Source organism: Cordyceps militaris, assembly GCF_000225605.1.
Source record: "Cordyceps militaris CM01 unplaced genomic scaffold CCM_S00007, whole genome shotgun sequence".
In the NCBI taxonomy this organism is placed as follows: Eukaryota; Fungi; Ascomycota; class Sordariomycetes; order Hypocreales; family Cordycipitaceae; genus Cordyceps; species Cordyceps militaris.
Window position 1 is genome coordinate 803387 of NW_006271975.1, and position 15345 is coordinate 818731.

General features: G+C 53.5%; 6 protein-coding genes across 6 annotated transcripts; 3 read left to right on the forward strand and 3 right to left on the reverse strand.

Annotated features, from left to right (window-relative positions):
- Positions 1–444: 444 nt before the first annotated feature.
- On the forward strand, positions 445–2183 carry CCM_08476 (monoamine oxidase N; the record flags this gene model as incomplete). Its single annotated transcript, XM_006673614.1, has 5 exons — positions 445–628; positions 685–815; positions 859–933; positions 1010–1846; positions 1917–2183. The coding sequence occupies 5 exons, from the start codon at positions 445–447 to the stop codon at positions 2181–2183; spliced, it is 1494 nt and encodes a 497-aa protein (XP_006673677.1).
- Positions 2184–2977: 794 nt separating this feature from the next.
- On the reverse strand, positions 2978–3211 carry CCM_08477 (uncharacterized protein; the record flags this gene model as incomplete). Its single annotated transcript, XM_006673615.1, has 1 exon — positions 2978–3211. One exon carries the CDS (start codon positions 3209–3211, stop codon positions 2978–2980), a length of 234 nt encoding a protein of 77 aa, XP_006673678.1.
- A 770-nt stretch (positions 3212–3981) lies between these two features.
- On the forward strand, positions 3982–6198 carry CCM_08478 (interferon-induced GTP-binding protein Mx2; the record flags this gene model as incomplete). Its single annotated transcript, XM_006673616.1, has 1 exon — positions 3982–6198. One exon carries the CDS (start codon positions 3982–3984, stop codon positions 6196–6198), a length of 2217 nt encoding a protein of 738 aa, XP_006673679.1.
- A 645-nt stretch (positions 6199–6843) lies between these two features.
- On the reverse strand, positions 6844–7725 carry CCM_08479 (muramidase, putative; the record flags this gene model as incomplete). The annotated part of the gene is made up of 3 exons (XM_006673617.1): positions 6844–7293; positions 7355–7454; positions 7487–7725. The coding sequence occupies 3 exons, from the start codon at positions 7723–7725 to the stop codon at positions 6844–6846; spliced, it is 789 nt and encodes a 262-aa protein (XP_006673680.1).
- A 3929-nt stretch (positions 7726–11654) lies between these two features.
- Positions 11655–13613, forward strand: CCM_08480 (ankyrin repeat-containing protein, putative; the record flags this gene model as incomplete). The annotated part of the gene is made up of 6 exons (XM_006673618.1): positions 11655–12306; positions 12359–12417; positions 12483–12501; positions 12624–13001; positions 13061–13467; positions 13521–13613. The coding sequence occupies 6 exons, from the start codon at positions 11655–11657 to the stop codon at positions 13611–13613; spliced, it is 1608 nt and encodes a 535-aa protein (XP_006673681.1).
- Positions 13614–14108: 495 nt separating this feature from the next.
- Positions 14109–15122, reverse strand: CCM_08481 (uncharacterized protein; the record flags this gene model as incomplete). Its single annotated transcript, XM_006673619.1, has 2 exons — positions 14109–14134; positions 14351–15122. The coding sequence occupies 2 exons, from the start codon at positions 15120–15122 to the stop codon at positions 14109–14111; spliced, it is 798 nt and encodes a 265-aa protein (XP_006673682.1).
- Positions 15123–15345: the final 223 nt, after the last annotated feature.

The window sequence follows — 15345 nt, forward strand, 5'->3', positions numbered from 1 at the left end:
TAGTCTCTTTTCCCTGGCATTAGATAAAGCCCTAACGCCGAAGCTTCCGCCTACTTGAAACAATTCCGAATGCTCTCCAGGAATGCCCAGATTTCACCCCGGAACATGGTCCGACCCCAGATGCAGCGCAATGCCCAAATGCAGTAAGATCGGCATCAAGGCTGGGGCTCTATCATTGGTCGCGATTTTCCGCCGTGGCGCACCCTTCTCTCCCAGAGGATAATTGATACTTGCAAATTCACATCAAGAGCCTCAACCTATAAACAACCGAGCATATGGCGATGATGGCGCGAGAATACTTTATTGACCGTGTCAGCCACACTGGTCCGAGGTTATCTACTCACCTTGAATACACATGAAAGAAGCCGAGACACGAGGGGTCAAGCAGTGGATTCGTTAAACCTAAACACCATTGAATCAAAGCTTCAGCGCCGATCACCCAGCATGGTCTACACTACCGACGGTTTCACCTGGACACCCTCCGCCGGCCGCCGCAACGGCCTCCCGACCATCGGCGTCGTCCAGCCTCCAGAGTACTCTATCCAGCCAGACGACGACGTGCACGATGTCATTGTCATTGGCGCCGGATACGCCGGCCTCATCGCCGCTCGGGATCTGACCACCCAAGGTACGCTCTCCTATACATTCCTGGCCGTCCCGAGCGCCTCCCTTACCGCCGCGCAGGCAAGACCACGCTGCTCCTCGAGGCCCGCGACCGGCTTGGCGGGCGCACCTGGAACGCGACCATCAATGGCTTCCACTACGAAGTGGGAGGGACCTGGATCCATTGGCACATGCCGCACATTTACCGCGAGGTGTCCTACTACGGCCTGCACAATGACTTTTATCGTCACGCAGAACCCGGGCAGCAAGGAGGACTACTTTACAGCCACGACGGGCCATGAGCAGCGCAACATGTCGCACGAGGAAGAGGTATGAACTTTAAATATGAGAAAAATAAAGAAAAATCGCCGCAACGCAGCAGCTTACCAAACACCGACACCGATAGGCTGACATAGCCGGCCGCGTCCTGCGCATCTTTTGCAACCTCGACGGCGACGACCTGAAGCACGCGTGGCAGTACCCCCTCGGCACCACCCAGCCGTCCGCCGCCCTGCTGGCGCAGTGGGACCAGCGCTCCTGCCAGGACCGCCTAGACGAGGTGCACGACCGGCTATCAGCCGAGGAGCGGAGCGTGCTCGAGGCGCAGCTGCTGCAGATGGGCGGCGGGCGCAGCCTGGACCGCATCGGGCTGCTCGGGGCGCTGCAGTGGTGGGCGCTCGGCGGGCACACGCCGACGGGGCTCAACGACACTGCGCTGCACACGCGCCTCCGCAGCGGCCAGAGCGCGCTGCACCGCCGCGTCTTTGCCCACGCGGCGTCGACGGGCCGGCTCTCGCACCGCTTCTGCGCGCCGGTGCGGCGCGTCGAAGACCGGGGGGACCTGGTGGCCGTCACGCTGCGCGACGGCCGCGTGTGCACGGCCCGCGCCGTCATCTGCACCGTCCCGCTCAATGTGCTCGCCGGCGTGGAGTTTGTGCCCGAGCTGCCGCCGGACAAGGCCGCGGCCGTCAGGCACAGGTCGGTCAATCGCTGCATCAAGGTCCACGTCGACGTCAACGGGCCCGACTGGCTGTCGTGGTCCGCGCTCGGCACCCCGGGCAGGGGCTTGGTGTCGGCGTTTGGGGACCACCTGACGAATGCGGGCAACTCGCACCTCGTGTGCTTTGGGCCCGACCCCGAGGCGCCGGCGGGCATCTCGCTGGGGGATGTCGAGGCCGTCCAGGCGGCCGTGACGCATCTGCTGCCCAAGGACAAGCAGGCAGGGGTCATCATCAACCGCATTGTAAGTGGGCGGCGGTTTCGCGAGCTCTCATGGTCGAACAACAATGTTGCTGACAAAACGCTCCGCTCAGGTCTCGCACGATTGGAACAAGGACGAGTTTTCAAACGGCACGTGGTGCTTCATGGGCCCAGAGGCCACCAGTAAGTACCTGTCGGCCCTGCAGCGGCCGCACGGCAACATCTTGTTTGCCAGCGCCGACTGGTCGAATGGCTGGCGCGGCTGGATCGACGGCGCTGTCCAGAGCGGGATGGAGGCGGCGAGGGCACTCACGCAGACGAAGGACGTGTCTGGACACGGTGTTTTCGGCACTAGCAAGATGACCAACGGAGTCAAATAACTTTGTAGCCAGCTCTTGACAAATATGGGTTGCGTGGTACCGACTTCTACCCATCAGAAAATGTGTGGCGTACGTCGGGTGTATACGCCGTCTTGTACGCCAGAGCGGACAACGAATACGCCCGACTGACTACTTGCTAGTGTCAGACTTGGAAGTAACTAGCCAGTGATCTATAGAATAGGTGAATTTCATTTTTCATTAGCGCTAGATGAAGGGGGAGTTTTATTTTAGTGTGCAGGGGGCGTATAAGATGCCGACCGATCTCACCACCCACACGCTGACAACCAACCTAGATTTACTTCTCTACTCGCCATTCATTATTCCACCATCTTGATATTCCTGGCGACTTTCTGCAGTAATTTATAAAGCCATTTTTTCACTTCTCACGCGCGACATTCTCTCGCAGTCAGCTTGTAAACCTAGGCGATCTAGGCGTGGATCGCCTGCTGGAGCAATCGGACATACAAGTCTGGCTTGGCCCTGGCCAGCACGCCGTCCTTTACCCCCTGCGAATCCATGAAGAGTACAATCTGGTATTGATGTAAGTGTAGAACCTAGGTGCATGATTTGGAATTTCTTTATTGCTTGGAAATTAATTCGAGTGGCGGAAGCAATAAACAACTGGGAGGGAGATATCAGGTAGGTCGCGCGGTCATTGGATGCGGAACACCTAGAAACAAGAGCAGCCAAACACAACGTGAAAGTTTAAAGATTGAACAACGATTACACTGTCTCTCAATGTATTGAAACACCTCCCCAGGTATCTATCGCACGGAGCACCGCAACTCGATCGCTCATTTATGGCGAACGATGCTACTTTCCAAGAACAGCAAAACTTTGCCTCGAGGATCCTCCCTACCTAGAGCTTGCTTGCAGGCCACTCCCCTTTGGATGTGATTGAACAGTTTTATAATGTTTTCAAACTCGCCGCTGCACTCTGGGCAGCTAAACTTGTGTTCATCCGGGACTCGGTATCGGCTCGACTGCGGACAACGCAGAGCCATGTCGTTCAATTGATCCTGGTCCATTCCGAAGGGACACGATGCGGTAAAATGCACCAACATGGAAACAGGAGATTTGCATGTCTTAGAACAGCCAATACAGTCTACTTGGCTCGAGGTCGGCGTCTTGTTTGGCATCGGGCATGCGGTGTCCATGAGCGCGCTTAGACCTTGGTTTTCGATTGCATGTCGAGGACACCGCCATGACCAAAACCGCGCACGGCAGAGCCTTGAATGGAGAAGATGAGGAAGACAGAGTTACAAGTTTTCGAGTTCAAAAGTGCGCGCCCTGGTGAATCTGAACAGTGCTTCAACTCGCTTGGTCGTTTGCACGCAACAAACGGCGGCAACTCAACTTCGCCCATTCACTGGCCAGCATTTCGCAACATTCACCTAGATAGGAATAGGTCGACCCTCTAGCGAATGATTCTTGCGCGGGTCACAAACACAATTAACGTAGTTCGTATTGTGAGATTGACTGAGCGATTGCGCGGTCGGCAGCTGTCACTTTCCGCTCAATGACCGTTTGTTGGCAGAGGCTGAGCAACAAACACTCTTTGAAGTCAACAGTTAATTATACCATCCTCACTGCATTTTAGCTAAACAATTAAAGCTCATAACTTTTACTGCCACAGTCCCGCTAGATACAGTTGCTTACTTCAAAGAGATTTCCTCCGTCACCTTGCGAATGAGCAAGCTTGAAATCAGTAACCTCCAAGTACTAAATACGGCTCTCGCCCCCGAGAAAAAGCCCAAATAACCCGGTTCGTACCTCATCTCGTCACAGACAATTATTCATGCTTACCTTTCTCAACCGTTGGATGAAGATTATCGCCCCAAACAGACCAAAGTCCCGCTCGACGAGAGCATCTTCTCCGGCCAAGATGTCAGCCCCAGCAAGCGATGTGCCCAGCACGCACCTGACTTCTCCTGCGCGTCTCCGCAAGATTGATCTTCTCCGTGACAAGAATATCGGAAAATATTTTCCCATCCCCCAGCTTGTGGCGGTCGGCGACCAGAGCTCCGGAAAGTCCTCCCTCCTGGAGAGCCTGACCGGCATCCCCTTCCCGCGCGGCCAGGAACTATGCACTCGCTACGCCACCCAGATCACGCACAGGCGCGAGAGCGAGTCTTTCATTACCGTCAGTATCATTCCAGGGCCCGGTGCTTCCGCAAATGAGAAGGCGACCCTGGAGAAATTCCACATATCTGTTTCGACCACCGCCGAGCTGCATGACCAGCTGCCCACCATCTTGGATCAAGTCAACGAGCTCATGGGCATCCGCACTCCCAATAACCCGAACGGCACCAAGACATTCTCCGAAGATGTCCTCAAGATTGAAAAGTGCGGCCCAAATGAGGACTACCTCACCGTCATTGACGTCCCCGGCATCTTCCGCATCACCACGGACAACGTCACGACGGAAGCCGACAAAGCCATGGTCCGCAACATGGTCGAAAACTACATCCGCGATGACCAGACCATCATCTTGGCCGTGCTTCCCTGCAACGTTGACATTGTCACGCAGGAGATTCTGGCCCTGGCAGCGAGATATGATCCTACTGGTCAGCGCACTCTCGGCATTCTTACCAAGCCCGATTTGGTGAGCGAGAGAAGCGCCCAAAGTGTTGTTTGCAGCCTAGTCCGAGGTGAAAAGCGGCCTTTGAACCTGGGCTACCACCTCGTTCGGAGTCGAGGCGGTGATGACGACGGAAACGCGCTTGGTGATGACGAGAGAGACGTCCTGTTCAAATTTGAACCCTGGTCTGCACTTCCATCCGACAGACTTGGCGTCGTCGCCCTCCGTCAGCGCTTGCAGCATCTTCTGGGTGATCTCACAGACAAGGCGTTTCCGAAGCTTCGCTCAGAGGCCCGCCAGATGCTTCACAAGGCCCAGGAAGAGCTGAACAATTTGGGCCAGTCCCGACAGAGCATCCAGGACCAGCAGCAATTCTTGGCGGATATTGCCAGCGAGTTCCAATCTCTGGTTCGCGCGGCCTTGAGTGCAGATTATTCTTCCCATCCTGTCTTTGATCAGGACAAGTTTCGTCTCATCACCAAAGTTCTGAATGCCACCGACGACTTCAAAGCCGACTTCAACATGTCGGCGCATACCTACGAGTTTTTCAAGCCCAACGAGGAAGAGTATGATGAAGACCGACCCAAATTCGCCCACGAGGAGATGTCGCTTGACAACTTTCCGGACCTGGACAGTGTCATTGTGCGTGAGCACGTCGACAGGCCGCCGGAGCGGGGCATCATGAACTGGATCAGGGGCCTTCATCACCGCTCTCGAGGAACCGAGCTCATCTCGTTCAACCCTACCTTGTTCGCCACTGCGCTGCGGCAGCAGACGTCCACGTGGGAGGCGCGAGCAGAGTACTACGTGAGCCGCGTCATTTACATGATCCACGACTTCATCGTGAGCGCCATAGAGGAGGTTTGCTCTGACAAAAAGGTCCGAGACGAGCTCATGTCGCAAATTTTGGAAGGTACTCTGGCAAGGTACCAGGCCGGTCTCGTGCAAGCGCGGTTTCTTGTAGGCGTGGAAAGAGATGGCCACCCGTACACTCTCAATGAATTCTTCCGCACCAAGCTCGCCGACCTGCAGAGCTCCAGGATGGAGACCGAGCTGAGCGACAAGATAAGGAGGGTCTCCTTTGGCAATGAGGGTGATCGAGTAGGTGTCATTTCCTTCAAGGATGTCCAGGTCACATTGCGAGATAAAGACGGCGGCAAGTACATTGCAGAGGAAGTCCACGACTTGATCAAGTCGTACTACGAGGTTGCCCGCGACCGCTTCATCGACAACGTCTACTTGCAGTCCATCACCCACAGTCTCATCTCCGGCGCCAACAGCCCTCTGGCCTTGTTCTCGGGCCGATGGGTACTCGCTCTGGAGCCAGAGAGACTCGATGCCATTGCCGGTGAATCCTTTCAGAGTCGCGAGCAGCGGACGAGATTGAACCAGAGAATAAAGGACCTGACCGAGGCCGTGGCGATTCTTCGTTGAAGGAGTCGTTGCGAAGTGGAGAGTGACGAAGCGAATGAAGTGTGCGCAGAAAAGCAGCATTGTCCCAGGCAGGTACGGAAAGAGAAAGGAGAGGAGAAAAAAAGAGTCAAAGCATGATTATGGATACTAGTATTTTGACAACATTGCAGAAAAACTTGCGAGGGAAAGCGAAGAAAAATGGGCGGAAGAACCGTGAAAGAGAGAACGACGAGACAAAAAAAAAATGATGAAAAGACGAAAGAATTAGAGAAAATGTAAATAAAATGAAGCAACAGAACAAGAATTAGATAGCCAAGTAGTAAAGGCTTAACCACAGAGAGACAATTCATCAATTTATGATGGCGCCGCGACAGCCCTAGTCCACGAAATAGCTGCATGCCTCTCACGCACGAGTCGCGGACGGAGCACCGTTTTTGCAAAGGTGTCGTCGCAGATAATTCTTACTCTCCACTTAGATACTCATGGTCGCAAGAGTGTTTCTTTGTCGTACTTTTGCGGTTATGTTTAGGTCAGGTTGTATAGGCACATCGACCGCTGCAAGAGGCACACCTTGTATCCATACAGAGATGGATCTGTCATAGCCTCAAGCGGCTGCTGGCTCTTCTTTTTCTTTCCTCCCGGAGACTTCGTGTTGTAGCCAAGCGCTCACAAAGTGCACTTGGAGGCAGCGCTCACCCAGCCCGTGAGGCGGTTCGCGACGTCACTGGCGTAGCAAGCGGTGGCGCCCCCGGTGCCGAGATCCTCGGGCGCATGGCCCGAGTTGTACTTGCGCGCGGCGCGGTAAAACGCGGCGACGTCGGCGCTGCCGGCGGCGCTGAGGCACTGCAGGAGGCCGTCGCCGCGCGGGGTGCCGGCGGTGCCGTCGCGGATCATCTGCTCAATCGTGCTCGCGGGACACGGGTGCTGCACGGTGCCGCGGTCGTTGCACGTCGCCGCGCCGTCGTGGTCCTGCATCAGCCCCGGGTTGCGGTGCGAGCCCACGGTCGAGTGCACGCGCACGCAGCCGGTCGACTCCTGCATGATGATGGCCAGGATGAAGCGGCTGTCGACGCCCGTCTCGGTGGCGACTTTCAGGATGCCGTCCCGGATTGCACTCTAGGGTTTCATTGGTGTTAGTGCTTGGAGGGAGAAAGCCTTGCCGTCTGCGTTTACTCACAACTTCGGCCTCGCTGTTGTTGGGAACGCCGAAGCGACTGCAGGAGCTGAGCATTGCGGCCCTGTTCTTGGCAAACCTGTCCCGTCTGTTAACATTCCCTCTTCAAATGTTGGTTGCAGTGTCAGGACGTACATGTACTCAAAGGACACCCAATCGCTCCTGGCAGGCCAGCCGCTGGCAGGAGAGCCGTTGCCCGTGTACATGCGGTACTGGTCTCGGCCGGCGCCAGTGCCATTGTGGATGTTGGTGCTGTTATTTTGAGCGATAAGCCCATGCACTTTACCGGCAATGTTGGGATGCTCAAGCTGGGCAACAGGAATGGCAAGTGCAGGCGAAGCCAGAAGAACAGCGAAAGCGCGGTTGAGATGCATCTTGTAAGTTGATCGAGAAATGTTGTTTTCAAGTGAGACGTTTGGCTCGGATTAATCGAGATTGTTGCTATTTATCGGGAGAACTGGCGGGGAAGTGTTATCTGTGGAGAGGATTGCCGTCCTAGAAGACATAACGAGATCATATATAGTCTCATCACTTTGACTGATGGGCCAGTCCCGTTCTATACTGCGTGAGAACTAAATGAGAGCTGGGCGCTTGGAAACCTAATAACTACGTCTACGCTGCATTCTGCTATTGTGTTCGCAAACCTTGTTATATAATTTCCAACCTTTTTATTTTCTTCCCAACCTTGTTATTTGGTTTGGCGGCATCATCATTTAGTGCGCTTCTTTACTCTTTTCATGAGGCAAGCTAGCAAACCTACGAGCCTTCTCGCACCGTGATCGCACTAGTTCTGGATCGGCAACCTTCAGACTCGCCTATAAACTTGGGCGCGATGCCGCATCTTGTTTCGTGGCGCGGAAAGCCTGTCATTACGCGCTCCAATAATAGGTGAGTGTTGACTGGTTCAAGCATCACAGACGCTTCAGAAGCAGATGTTCACGGCGTCGCAATTTCCGACAAATTAGCCAGTAGATCTAGTTAGTATGCGAAGTAACTCGAATTCTTGCCCAGGAACTATTCATTGAATCGTTGAGGCCTGCACAAGCAGCCCAGCCACCGAGGCCTCTAATTACCTAGCCAAGAGCTAATCAGGGCCCATTTTTCCAGGCACAAAACCTGAGTGGCGATGGAGGCGTCCAACACACCCGTCTATCAATCATGAATACTACTAATGTCGTTCGTTTTTTATTCCTTGTAGAATCACGATACATCACCTATATACAGTAACAAATGGGGGTTGGCACTGTTGAGGTAGTCTGCTGTACTTCCGAAGTGTGCTTGGCAGCGTGAATCCCAACTATAACTCTCGGCTAACACGCAATGTATTTTGTTATGTATTTCATTCTACGGGTGACTTCTTCGGCCTCGGAGCCCCAGTAGTACGTACAACTACTTATGGCAATAGCAAAATGTATTTGCCATTACCATATTCATCTACATTGCTGTGGCCCCCCTGTGCCAATTACCCTACAGCCACCAAGCTAAACACTCCACCGTCTGCCGTACGTTCTGTGAGACAAGAATTTAGACCAAGCTTTTTTCGACTGATTTTACGACCTATTTCTAACACTATTCTCTGCTAAAATTCGAAGAGAGTCAGACGAAGCATTGGGACAGTGATTCACCTGTTACTTGGGAGTGGTGATACCAACGCGGCCACAGCGCTATAACAGAACACCGTGCTCTTCTGACAGCTGAAAAAAGAGATCACGATTTCGCGTTTGGCGCTCACTGATTCAATCTAATTAAAAATGTTCATCCGGTCTCCAGTTGACCACTTTAGATCGAAACTTGTCCTTCCTTCTATGGAAGAGGCTGGTGGTGGCGTAGGTGGAACCCGATGAAGGGTTTAGCTCCAACCGATATCCGACCTCCCTTGCTTCTTGGCGTCGACCAAGCCCATCTGCTGCACAGGCTCATCTTGCACGTGTCTTCGCCTTCCGGCTAATCGCCGAAGAGATGATACATGCCTGAACCTCTTTCTTTAAAAGCCTTTGAATTTTCTGTTTATTAATGCAAAGATGTATGGTTAGCATAGATTTTGCAAACAGAGCAGCAACCACCAGCGACAAACACGGACTGGCAAACGAAGCAACGGTAGAATATGAGTATGAACATCGATTTAATTGTGAATCAACGGAGTAAAGAATATGGAAGCATACTTTCCATGTGATCATTTTTTTATCACCCTATCTATGTGCTTTCACCCGACAACGAGCAATAGATTACAGGTGTTTCCAGAAACACATAGGCTGTAGATAGGATGGTATGGACATGAAAATGTATAAGATTTAGTAGACAAGGGTATAAAAATAATTGGTAGAGGGGGAATCGACGCGTTGCAATGACAGCTAAAAAAAATCGGGGTCACGACGATTCCGATGTACGAGGGACTCGAACCCTCAACCTTAGTCTTAGGAGGACTACGCGCTCCCATTGCGCCAGCACACCAACGACCAAAAAAGCGCTTATTGGTACCTATACAGCCTACACATGCCAGGTCGCTGTCTATGACCTATAAACACGTAGCTAAAGCATAAGAGTACAAAATTGTCGGATTTAAGCTGTAAATAGAAATGCACTCTATGTCTTTATGATATTTTAGAGTTGGTATTTTACGGGTGCCAAGCGAGAACCCTCAACAGAGAGTAGCGGGAAACGGAACGCAAGATTGGCAGGGTGGTGGCATAATGGTCTAGGCTTGGGAATCTTGGTAGTGTCACCACTACCTACGCCCTATACACTGGTTGGCCCGAGGATGCGAAGCGCGGACCGCAGCAGTTCCGGCAATATGATCAATTCGGCACATTGTTCTGTGAGAATTGCAATCGTCTTTATTTCATTGCATTTTCTGATACCTACCCATTCGCGTTTATACCCGCTGTCGCACGAGTGTTTCCGACTCTTGATATCTTGCTCGCCGACGACAGTGCTGTTACGCCATCGTCGGGACGGCTAGTGCTGGGAAGCCGGGTGATAAGGAGGAGAATACTACGCTACGACAAATTTATTATCAATTTGTCGAGCCATTCGGTCTGGAATTCCAAAAATGTTTGATACTCTGCATTATTGCTATTATGCTAATGAATTATATGGCTAGCACTATGCATCTCACGTGGGGTTTTTAAATCCGTTGGTCATCAAGGATTGAGGGGCGATGACGGATGACGCGCCTCCCCTACACCGACCTCTTCCAACACGCCGTCTCATGCAAATCAGAAAACCACGCAAACAGAATCACGATGAAGTTTGGGCTCAATTATGACAAGCACATGCTACCCAAGTGGTCGGAGCACTACATCGACTACAATGGGCTGAGAATGCAGCTCCGGGCCAAAACTCAGAGAGGGGAAAGCATCCAAGGTACGCCGCGACCATGGGGCACAGCGTGTCGCCCTTCTGACGCTGCATGTTAGGACTGACCGGCGAATTCATCGCCGAGATCGTCCATGCCAGGGAATTTCTCATTGGCTCCTATGCGTCTCCAGGTCGAGTACGAGACACGACGGATGAGCCGCCACAGCCGCCTAGTCCAGTGTCGAGAGACCGGGTGAGAGCTCTTCCCATGCGACACTCGGACAATGTGGCTCGCTGCATGTCAGACGAGAGCGAAGAGATTTGTACGTTTGCAAAATTAAACATGATGGCGACACACCGGCTTCTCGACAAGTTTGCAGCCAGCCGCGGAGCCCCGCCCCATGCTCTCCAGCGCGTAGAATCGGAATTGGAGGCTTGGGCCGAGGCGAGACAATCGACTGTTAAACTGTCGGATATCACGAGTGACTTGAGCAAAGGCAAAACGGAGCACCCAGATTCTGTTCATACGCCCTTGAACGCCGACAGCGCATCTTCTTGGCGCGGAGATGTCGCGGAGCTACTCGAGCCTCAATCTCTTGACAGTTTCAAGCTTTCTCTCAAGAAATACGTTATCGATGAGCACTCTAGGTCTAATATAGACGCGGAGAAGAGCCACATAGCAGGTAGGCTGCTTTGCTTGGCGGTGAGCTGCCTACCAAGCGACTTTATCGACGCCATCCTGGCGCATGGCCCTGACCTCGGCGTCAAGTCCTGTCGGGGTGAGACGGCCCTCTACTGCGCTGCTCAGTCAGGGTCGCTGTTGGTGGTGCAGTCTGTCGCGCGATATTTTCTCAGCTCTGGGCAAGGTCTGGACGCGGCCGTGCCGAGGACGGGTTGGACACCGCTGTTGGTGGCATGCGCAAAGGGGCATACAGAAATCGCAGACTTTTTACTTTCCTCTGGAGCAGATGCCGAAAAGGTCGACGTCTTGAGGTGGACTGCCAGGATGCACGCTGCATACCGTGGCCACCTCACCACTGCGTCTCTAGACGACCTGACGACAGATGGTAACCCAGGTGACGCGCTGGTCGGAAGAGCTCACAGCGAGGCACAATATATACACAAAACCCTCGCGCCTGGTGAAAAGGCCATTGTTGTCACGCTCGGCAGCGTCCAAGGCGGCCACGACCGAAAGACTCTCAACCTGCGCTCGCGAAGCGGGCTCGCCAACAACGCCCGTCTCGCGTCCCACTACCTAGAAATCCTCATTCACGGGGCCGATTGCGGCTCCAAGATTGTGCAGCTGCCGCTCTGGGCAGACTACAGCGCAGATCCTCTTGTGGGCAGGCTCGGCCTGGACGCGCCGTCGCAAGTGACGGTGCGCCTCTGGCACGGTCAGGGCACGCCGGCCTCGCGCAACACGCTGGTCAGCAGCGGCACCGTGTTTCTGGGCGATGACTTTGCCAGATTCGGCGCTTCGCGCGAGAGCATGCTGCGGGAGACGACGGTGGTCCTGCTCGACAAGGAGACTATGGGGTTTGCGGGGACGGTGCTGCTGAGCTACGTGATTGCGAAACCTTTTGAGGGCCTGGCGGATGGCGAGCCGGCGAGTTATACGAGGAAACCTGGTGATCCCGTGTGGCTCGTTGGTCACAGAGGTATGTAGCGAGATGGACATGCCGATTGCGGCCATACTGAATGGGTTGCCAGGTCTCGGCCAGAATACTGCTGGCAAGTCGAATCTGCAAATTGGGGAAAACACAGTCACAGTATGCTCCCCTATTCTATCTCCTTGTCTTTGCATCTACTGACAGTTACTAGTCTTTTCTTTCAGCCTACAGACTTGGAGCCCCGTTTGTTGAGGTAAAATGTCGAACAAAAATGCACTGCTCGAACCTGGGCGCTGACACGATTTAGTTTGGTAAAATCTGCCCACCTGCGAAGGATTGATGGGCACACTAACCGTTTCACGCAGATGTGCAGCTCACACGCGATCTCGAAGCTGTCATCTATCACGACTTTTCCTTGAGCGGATCCGGATCCGACGTGCCCATTCACGACATTTCGCTCGCCCAGTACAAGTATGCCGGCGACATGCAAAACCCGCTGGGTGGTGCTTTGCTCCTCGAGTCGGGCGGCGGCGGCGGCACCGGGAGACCGCGCGCGTCCTCTACCGGCGAGCACTCCGTCCTCAAGGCGATGCAGGCGCAGGAGCGCTTGCGGTATACCGTTGACTTTGATGGCAAAGGCTTCAAGGCGAACATCCGGGGACACTCGATCCAGGATGCGCACGCTACGTTGGAGGAGCTCCTCGCCACTCTGCCAGAGGAAATCGGATTCAACATTGAGATGAGTATGCTGCCACGTCCGTTTTGGGGTCTATCTGTGGCCTAGGCTGAACGTTGGAGCCAGAATATCAGCGCCTTCACGAAGCGGTTGAAGCAGGCGTGGCGTCCGTCACCATTGACATCAACACCTTTGTCGACGTCGCCCTAGAAAAGCTCCGACGGCTCGCCGGTCGCCGCCCCATCCTCCTGTCGTCCTTTACCCCCGAAGTCTGCATCCTCCTCAGGCTCAAGCAGAGCGCGTACCCCGTCCTGCTGATTTCGAATGCGGGCAAGCTGCCCCGGGCAGACAAGGAGGTGCGCGCTGCGAGCCTGCAGAGCGGCCTGCAGTTTGCGCGGTACTGGCGGCTGTCTGGGCTGGTGCTGGCGTGCGATGTGTTCCTGCTCTGTCCGCGGCTGATTTCGCTGGTCAAGAGCGCGGGACTGGTGTGCGCTTCGTACGGCCTGGGGAACAATGACCCCGAGAATGTAAAGGTGCGTGGGCGCTGGAAAGGAGATGTGAATGGTACTGACTGCAGATCTGGTAGATGCAAGCGGAGGCTGGTATTGATATTCTGATTGTGGACAAGGTGAAGCTGGTTGCGGACGCCTTGGGCAAGCTGCCGTCGCCGACAGAGTGAGGATTGACGGGGCCCAAACAGTGGTATGACATGGGCTATTTCATGGTGAATTATGTTCTACTCCATGATTTCCATTTTTGCAATGGATAACTGGCCGTACATTTACGTCCATCACTTTGCATACCGTCTCGCGTCCAACACTCTGCACTGTCACTCAAACCCAATGCTCTCAAATTGGTAACTCATCCGGCAAACAAAACTTTCAACATTCTCCGGTAAAAGGGTATGCCGTAGAACGTTGTACATGGCCCAGCCACATGGGGCCCTGCTGATCCAGCCCTTGTGATGAACACAGCCAAGAGGGTACCACAGCACTTGCTCTGCCGTGATAGCTAGCCCAAGTGTAACACAATTTTGCCCGATTTGTGCAATTTGATGGCATGGATTCACATTCTGCTGCCACGTCATATAACGGACCAACAGTACTTCGTCGCGTGCGACAATACAACGGTGGCTGACGAACTCACGTTGAGCGGCCTCGCGTGGATTGGGAGTTTAACGCACTCTGTTCAGCTGCAGCTCTTTATGTCACAGCACTAAATAAAATGGTAGAGGTGTTTAGTATTGAGTTTATTTGGCACGTTAAGGGTGCGGAAAAAGTTCAGTCAGATTTCTTCGGCCAGAATTCAGAGCTGGCAGCCAAGGGCATCGCGGAATGCAGAATGCCAGCAGCATTCAATAGAGTTCGATACATAACAAAACGAGCAAGAGCTCCGGAAGCCAACTTCCTTAGTTACCTCTCTTGGGCTCCCACCTAACTGTCATTCCTCCCTCGCTATCCCATTCAGCTGTCATGCCTCGCTCTTTCTCCTTCTCAGCGAGCAAGGCCTTTTCTGCCGCCTGTGCCTTGTGCGCCTTAGTAACATCCACATGTTTGTCCCAGATTCTGACAAGGGTCTTGTCAATCTCAATCTTCTCCCAATCCATTTCGGACCGCTGTTCATAAACCGAAGCAGCCGGCTCCCGTTGTCTCTTTTCTTTGGCGGCAGTCGCAGCCGTGGTCAGGTTCTCTGCGACCTCCTCGGGAATAGCCTCGACGAGTTTAGCGTTCTTATACCGCTCGCCGATTCTGTTGTAGACGTCCTGCCATTCCTTTTCATCGCCTGTAATGCCGCCGAGATCCGTATTCTTGTCGATCCCCATGGTGTCGGTAGGTGTGCAGTAAGATTCCGAGGAAGTGTAGATATTGAAGTTTCCGAGGAAGTGTATGAAGTTTCCGAGGAAGTGTAGATATTGAAGTTTCCGAGGAAGTGTAGATATTGAAGTTTCCGAGGAAGTGTAAATATTGAAGTCTCCGAGGAAATGTAGATATTGAAGATTCCGAGGAAGTGTAGATATTGAAGTCAGATGGGCGAGGTGTTGATTCCTACCCTTTTTTCTTCCATGGCAAAAGAGGTCTTTGATCAGATACTTATATTTCGGCAAAGACCAAGAAGTGTTTGTCTTCTCAAGTCTCCTCGCGTAGGTTTTTGCCTCGTTGGGCTCCAACATCACGCAAGGCCTTGGCATCTTTGGATCCCAATGTTGGCTGCCTACAGCCAAGTTACGTGAGTTGTGAACAGAAGCAGACGAGTGGTTGGTTTTTGGACCAGTTGCGGCAAGGACATGCTCTGTGCCAGGTGACCCGAGGTGGCTAGTAACACGGAACCCGCAGTGTAACTGCGAGCTTGGCTTTGATCAGGACCTTTTAATTTCGATTCTCCGCCAGGAAAACATCGTGGAACCTCTGCCC